This window comes from Galeopterus variegatus, unplaced genomic scaffold (assembly GCF_000696425.1).
Source record: "Galeopterus variegatus unplaced genomic scaffold, G_variegatus-3.0.2 Scaffold16, whole genome shotgun sequence".
Classification (NCBI taxonomy): Eukaryota; Metazoa; Chordata; class Mammalia; order Dermoptera; family Cynocephalidae; genus Galeopterus; species Galeopterus variegatus.
The window spans coordinates 679,192-687,005 of NW_007726127.1; the positions used below are offsets into that span (position 1 = coordinate 679,192).

The 7,814-nt window shown below is 43.7% G+C and overlaps 1 protein-coding gene across 2 annotated transcripts in view; it reads left to right on the forward strand.

The window, feature by feature from the left end:
• SARS (seryl-tRNA synthetase) overlaps positions 1 to 7,814 on the forward strand; it is a 22,074-nt gene that overhangs the window by 8,329 nt on the left and 5,931 nt on the right. For both annotated transcript variants that reach the window (XM_008566413.1, XM_008566419.1), the window contains exons 3-6: positions 3,542 to 3,622; positions 4,878 to 5,036; positions 5,998 to 6,141; positions 6,882 to 7,037. In XM_008566413.1, coding sequence (XP_008564635.1) covers positions 3,542 to 3,622; positions 4,878 to 5,036; positions 5,998 to 6,141; positions 6,882 to 7,037 — 540 coding nt within the window. The remainder of the gene's footprint in view (positions 1 to 3,541; positions 3,623 to 4,877; positions 5,037 to 5,997; positions 6,142 to 6,881; positions 7,038 to 7,814) is intronic.

Consider the following 7,814-nt stretch of genomic DNA (forward strand, 5'->3'; position numbering starts at 1 on the left):
AGCGGCGCTCCCGCCGAGGGTTCGGATCCCATATAGAGACCGGTCCGCTCACTGGTTGAGCGCGGTGCAGGCGCGACACCGAGGGTTGCGATCCCGTTGCTGGTCGCAGTACGGGTGCGACACTGAGGGTTGCGATCCTGTTACCGGTCACGAAAAAAAGACAAAAAGGAAAAAAAAAAAAAAAAGAAAGGGAAGGAGGGAGCCAACAGGCACTTCACTGACCTTCTAGTAAGTTCATCTTCTGGTTCAGATAAGATTCTTTTTTCCTTCTCTGCTTTGTCCATGTTGAGACCAGATGAGATGTTTGCCACACTGGTCATTTGTTGTCTGTTCTGTTCTTGTAATAGGAATATAAATTCCACCAGTCATCCTTTCCAGTTATTCTTGAGCTCAACATATGGTGCCAGAGGAGTTTTCTTATGGCAGACTTCAGATTTTTTGTCGCAGTGTAGTCACGCTTCTTACAGAAAAGAGCACAGATATGGAGTCCAAAGCTTGCCTTGCCCTCCCGGGGGCTGTGGGACTTTTACACAAGTTGACTTCTGAGCCTCAGTTTTCTTGTCTGTAAAATGACACTACTATCACTCACCTGTAGAATAGAATTGTTAGAACTAGATTTTTTTAATGTAGGAAACTTGGCCCAATGCCTAGAACATCGCAGTTGTTCAACCATTACGAATTACAATGGATGGCAAGTAGTTACTGGCTTTCATCCAAAAAATCCTTCCTGTGTTTAAAGAATATCAAACTTCGGCTAGCTATTGCTTATGGTATCTAGAATAGTTCATGTTTTTAACCTTTCTTCAAAAATACCTTTAAGCCCCTTAATCACTTTTTAAAAAACATATTAAATGAACCCTACAATCTAGATCATTTTTAAGTTGCAAACTTCTAAACTAAACCAAGAAAATTTACAAAATTTTGGAACCTAAATCAATAAAGAGCATAACAAAAAGATTACCTTGGGATTCTTGCACCTTATGCTTAACTTCATAATAGTCAGCATCTTCTATTTTACAGTACTTTTTCAGCATATAACACTTTCAGCTGTGGAAACTAATATGGATAATCATACACTTTTCTTCCTATGGGACTCATGATGCTTAGTCATTTGCATGTCAGAGGCCCCATAATTATGTCATCTCCCATGTACACTCCCGCCCAGGTGTTCTTTGAGGCATATATACAGATATTGCCAGCTAGGTATTTTTTGTAGCAAGAAGATGGGAATGATCGTTTTCATTTGCAATAACATTCTTAGATCCACCTTTACCGCTAGGCATGCAGGGAGTGTTCACTCTTGCTGTCCGTTGGAATGGACTTCAATTTGCATAGCACTTGAAAGTATTCAGATACTTTTGTAGACATCTCATTTTCGTTTTGATCTTTGCTGCAAACCTGGAGTGTAGATAGTACATTATCAACCCCATTTAAAGGGTAACAGGCTTAGGAAAGTAAGGAGCTTGCCTAAAATCACATCCTAAGTTAGTTGCAGAAATATATCTTGAACTCGGAACTTGAATTTGCTGCTCTGAGGGACTATCAAATAATAAGGAAGCCTCATAACTATCTTGGTGCCTGTAATGATATTAGAACAATTTCTAGATTAGGCCTTTTTTTTTTTCCTCCTCCATAGTCCATGTTTGTTCTTATCAAGATTCATTCTGATATTTTCAGACTTTTTCAACTTTTTAAGATGATTTTGCTCTGAGTCACTGAAGGGGTGCGAGTGGGGTTATGGTTTGAATCCTGACTTCTCACTTTGGTGTATGAGATGGTGTAATGAATCTAAAGGATTTCCATGTTTTGCCTTTAGTAGAAAATGTAGTCCTTTGTTATAACTCAATTTTGTGCAATGGGATATGAGGTTGTATAAACATAAATTAAACATAAAAAAATTTAGGACATCGAACATGATTTCTCCACTTTGTTTTACGTATACTTGCAAAGCAGATTCCAGATCTTCTCAAATTATTTTTATACAAATTTTGCTGAGGTCATAATATATCTTGTTGTAATGGCCTTTGACTAATTTTCTTTAACTCTTTTTTTGTTTGTTTGTTTTTTGTTTTTTGGTAGCTGGCAGGTATGGGGATACAAAACTTTGACCTTGGTGTTACAACACCACACTTGAACCAACTGAGCTAACTGGCCAGCCTATTTAACTCTTTCTAATTTAAGAAGAACTTGACTCTCAAAATAGTCTTCTTAAAATTTCCTGGCTCTTTGGGGCCGGCCCGGTGGCGCACCGCTATAGTGCGCCGCTTGGGAAGTGCGGTGGCGCTCCCGCCGAGGGTTCAGATCCCACATGCAGACCAGTTCCCGCTCGCTGGCTGAGCGAGGCGCAGGAGCAACACCGAGGGTTGCGATCCTGTTGCCGGTCCCGGTCCGGTACGGGGGCGACACTGAGGGTTGCGATCCGTTGCCAGACACAGAAAAAGACAAAAAAAAAAAATTTCCTGGCTCTATGCAAGGAATAGAAATAATGATTTGGCAGAATATCATAAAGAAGGATGAGGAGAGAAACTGGAGGGAAAAAAATCTTGCCCTGGGTACACCCCTGCCATTTTGTCAAGTTGCATAGATTACTCTAAACTTAGTCCCAGGTTCTATAGCTTTCTTTGGTTTGTTTTCCTTGGCTGTCTGATATTCCATCATTCCATCCATTTTTTTTTTTTTCCGTGGCCTCAGTGCTTGGATTGTTCTTAACAGGGAGACAAGGATTCATACTCAGTCGTCTGCCTTGGGGCCTGCTTCTCTGGGGTTTATAGTTCATGAACATTTCTAATACATTCTCTCTTGATTCCCATGACAGTTCTTTTTTTTTTTTTTTTTTTTCCTTTAAAGGTGACCGGTAAGGTGATCTTAACCCTTGACTTGGTGTTGTCAGCACCACGCTCACCCAGTGAGCTAACCGGCCATCCCTATATGGGATCTGAACCCGTGGCCCTGGTGTTATTAGCACCGCACTCACCCGAGGGAGCCACAGGCCAGCCCGACAGTTCTATGTCCAAAGAAAGATATTCTCCTTTTCTTGTTCTTGGTGATGTTAACTCTCAGACCCTGACAGGTTAATTGATTCATCCAGGATCAAAAAGCTAGGAAGTGGGCCGGCCCGGTGGCGCACTGGAGAGTGAGCCGGTTGGGAGCGCGGCGGCGCTCCCACTGAGGGTTCGGATCCCATGTGGAGACCGGTTCCCGCTCACTGCCTGAGCATGGTGCAGGTGCAACACCGAGGGTTGCGATCCCGTTGCCTGTCCCCGGTACGGGCACAACACCGAGGGTTGTGATCCCATTACCGGTCAGTAAAAAAGACAAAAAGGAAAAAAAAAATGCTAGGAAGTGACAGAATGGTGACTTGAAATTTTGACTTCAGGCTTCCAGTTTACTAATTTTTCTCTTGTGTGTTACATCTTATAGAAAAAGTTATGTAGAAAGTTCTGTGATGAGTTTATAAGATATATTAATTTGGTGTGCACTTGATAAGATGCCAGAGATTTTCTTTTATTTTTAATCATGTTGGGTTTTTTCTTTCCTGCAGAAAAAAGAGCCAGTGGGAGATGATGAGTCTGTTCCAGAGAATGCGTTAAATTTTGATGACCTCACTGCAGACACTTTAGCTGTAAGTTATCATCCTTTTCTAGGTTGGGATCTTTGTTTTTTTGTCTTAACTTTATTCCTAGATAGCAAGTGCTGATGCTCTGCTCCACACAGCATTGTGGCATCCTTGAATTTCTGCCACTGGGAGATGTCTCCCTCCCCGCCCCCACCTCTCCACCCCTGCTCTTGTTATACTCTATACTCAAGTATTTATTAGACAGTAGAGATGGAGACAGATGGAGTGCGACAGTCAAGGGTAGGAATCGTAGAGAAAAGGAACTGAACTGTGGTTTATATCACTCCATTTTCTACTCTGTATTTCACAAAGTCAAGGAATTTTTCAGTTTACCGTAATTCAGTAAATATTCACTACAATGGGTCTAAAGCAGTAGTTTTCAAGTTTTTTAGTCACCGAACCCTTTCTTGAAACCCTTAACACATAGCAAGAGTATAAACCAAAAAAATAAAGTTACTGTGCTTAAAGGGCTAGGTTGGGGGTCTGTTCCTGTCCAGCCCTACCTGCTAAGGGCTCCCCCCAAGGAAGTTAGCTCAGTTTGAAACATCTACAATGAGGAATACAAAATAAGCTTAAGACAAGGTCTCTTGCTCCTAATAAATTTATAATCTTCCTAGAGAACAGTTAAATGTAATACATAATAGAGTGCTAAATTGGTTCAATCAGGAAAATCAGAAAGTGCAAAATAAGGGAAAGTTCTCTTAAGAGAGCTACAGTGAGGACCAGCCTGAGGCTCACTTGGGAGAGTGCGGTGCTGATAACACCAAGGCCATGGGTTCGGATCCCATATAGGGACGGCCAGTTGGCTCACTTGGGAGAGTGCGGTGCTGATAACACCAAGGCCATGGGTTCGGATCCCATATAGGGACGGCCAGTTGGCTCACTTGGGAGAGCCTGGTGCTGACAACACCAAGTCAAGGGTTAAGATCCCCTTACTGGTCATCTTTTTTTAAAAAAAGAGAGAGAGAGAGAGAGTATTAAAGCTCCTGAGATGTATACGAACAGTAAGAGTGGCTAGAATTTTCACATCTCTGCCTTAGGCATCCCCAGAGGGAAAGTGCCAGTGGGTTTGTAGGGCAAGACCGTATATATCCTTGTGTGAAATAAATCTCGGTTCCTCAAAAGCCTTCGCTTTCAATTTTTAAAATGCTACCACAGGGTTGTTGTTGGAGCACAACAGGGTGAGGGCAACAGAATCTTATTCCTACACTGTCCTTGACTCACTGTGTCCTGGGTACGGGCCTGGCCTGTTCATCTACAGAAACTGAAAGTCTCACAAATCAAAAAAGTCCGACTCCTCATCGATGAAGCCATCCTGAAGTGTGATGCCGAGCGGATAAAGCTGGAAGCAGAGCGGTTCGAGAGCCTCCGAGAGATCGGGAACCTTCTGCACCCCTCTGTGCCCATCAGTAACGATGAGGTAGGCGTCTGTGCGGCAGCTGGAGCCTGCCTTATATCGTGTCTCCCGCGGGGGAAGGGGTGGGAGGAAACTGTGAAACACTGGCACTCTCTGTGTCAGTGGCAGGCTTTGTATATTCCCTTTGCCCACAAATTGAGAATTGCAGGAGTCAGATCCTTGCCTGATTGGGAAGTAGCAGAGACAGCAGGTAGGAGGAGACTCTTGGCACAGAAATCTCTTCTAAATAGGGCTGCTGTCCTCCACTGTGTGTTGCCCGTGGTAGCAGCAAGTCTTGTGGGAGGGATCTGCTAAATCAACCTAACCCCCTCACCCACACCCTGCTGAGAAGCTGCAGGTTGAAGGGAAATCTGCATGATAAAAGTTCCCTGCTGAGCGGGAGCTTCCCCAGCACAAAGCTGCTCTGAGCCCAGCTTTTGTTCCCTGACACCCCAGCCATGGCAGGGCCCATCTGTGCCTCTTTCATTCATTCCCTGGTGAACGTTAAACTCACTGCAGGCTGGGGTGTGCGGGAGGCAGCTGAGCACTGAGCCTGAGCAGACTCAGGAGGTCAGGGCCCTGAGCCCGCCCTCATGTGGCCCAGGACCAATGAGAGCCTGGAAAAAAAAAAATCTACATTCTCCTCTGCACGCCAGGCAATGCTGATTGTCTGGGGTGGGTATTCCTTGTGCAGGTTTTTCAAGGAGTCATTTAAAAGGGTAAAAAAAAAGCCAAGAGAATACTATAGACCTCTTGGAAAATTACGATTCCATTTTTTATGGCTAGCATCAATTCTAGGACTTTGTAAGTTATTATTTCTCTGTTGAGTAGCAAATTGCCTTCTCTAGTCACTGTACACGGTGACCAAAAACCAGTGTATGAGTTATGCAGTGGCTTTTCAAAGCTAGGTTGTTCTTGGAATAAAGGTTAAAAAGATGGAGGTTGCAGAATGACGAAATCATGTCTGCTTGTCTTGTTTCCTTAGGATGCAGACAACAAAGTAGAGAGGATTTGGGGCGATTGTACCGTCAGAAAGAAGTACTCTCACGTGGACCTGGTGGTGATGGTAGATGGCTTTGAAGGCGAAAAGGGGGCTGTGGTGGCTGGGAGTCGAGGGTACTTTCTGAAGGTAAGAGTTGGGAACCAGTGGGGAAGGATTATAAGGAAGGAACAAAAACTTTGCAGAAAAACATAACCTACTTAAAGAGGCCCACAAAACCACCAGTTGCAGCTGCCTTTCTTCAAACATGTGGGCAATTAGATGCAATTCTCTTTCTAAGGCAAGAGTGCTTATCAGGATTCCATAGAACAAAAGCCACTAAGTGATCCTCTGTGATGAATGTGGGTTTTGCTGACTGAATCAGAACAATCTCTGCCTTTAAGGAGCTCAGTGTAATTGGACAGACAACAAAGAATCAAAACTCACTGTGATAAGCGCTATGGTATGAGTAGGCCCACAGCGCTTTGAGAATGGGCCAGAGGGCAGGTGAATTCAGGGAAGGCCTCCAGAAGATATGGTAAAATAATCTTGGAAATGCTGTACATATATACATATACATAACCATGTTCTACATATACAAATGAGTCCAGTATTTTAAGAATTACCACAAAAAGACTCTCCCATGCGCCCTGGGTGAGTAGGCCTGTTTCCCTAACTCTCTTAACTGTGTGCCTGGGTATTATACTGGGCTTTGGTGTTAAGAAAGAATCTCTTGAGTTGGTCGTTGCTGTCCACAGTCTTTGTTGGCTTCCTGTGTGCTCCTGGGTAGTCTTATTCTGTTGCCCCAGTTGCCCCTGAAGGTCAGCTCTAGCAGATGAAACTGATAGCAGCAGGACCCAATCACACAGTACTGTTTTCTGCTCCTGTAGGGGGTCCTAGTGTTCCTGGAACAGGCACTCATCCAGTATGCCCTTCGTACCTTGGGAAGTCGGGGCTACACTCCCATCTATACCCCGTTTTTCATGAGAAAGGAGGTCATGCAGGAGGTGGCACAGCTCAGCCAGTTTGATGAAGAACTTTATAAGGTGAGTAGCCTGGGGTGGTGTGGCAGAATGACTTCTTAAGTTATGAAGCTCAATTTCAGTGATACAGAACAGCACTGTCCAATAGAACTTTCTGCGATGATGGAAGTATTCTATGTCTGTGGCTATTGAGCACTTAAAATGTGGCTAGTGCAACTGAGGAAGCAAATTTTTAATTTTAATTGATTTTAATTTAAACAGCCATAAGTGGCTGGTGGCTACCATATTGGACAGTGCAGATGCAGAACCTCTTTTATAGGAACTCTCATACATTGTTGGTGGGACTGTAAATGGTGCAGCCTCTATGGAAAATGGTATGGAGGTTCCTCAAACAGTTGCAGATAGATCTGCCATATGACCCCGCTATCCCACTGCTGGGAATATACCCAGAGGAATGGAAATCATCAAGTCGAAGGTATACCTGTTCCCCAGTGTTCATCACGGCACTCTTTACAATAGCCAACAGTTGGAACCAGCCCAAATGTCCATCATCGGATGAGTGGATACGGAAAATGTGGTACATCTACACAATGGAATACTACTCAGCTATAAAAACGAATGAAATACTGCCATTTGCAACAACATGGATGGACCTTGAGAGAATTATATTAAGTGAAACGAGTCAGGCACAGAAAGAGAAATACCACATGTTCTCACTTATTGGTGGGAGCTAAAAATTAAAAAATAAAACCCCACACACACACACACACACACAAAAAAAAAAAAAAACGGGGGTCGGGGAAGAAGACATAACAATTGAATTCCTTGAAGTTGATACTG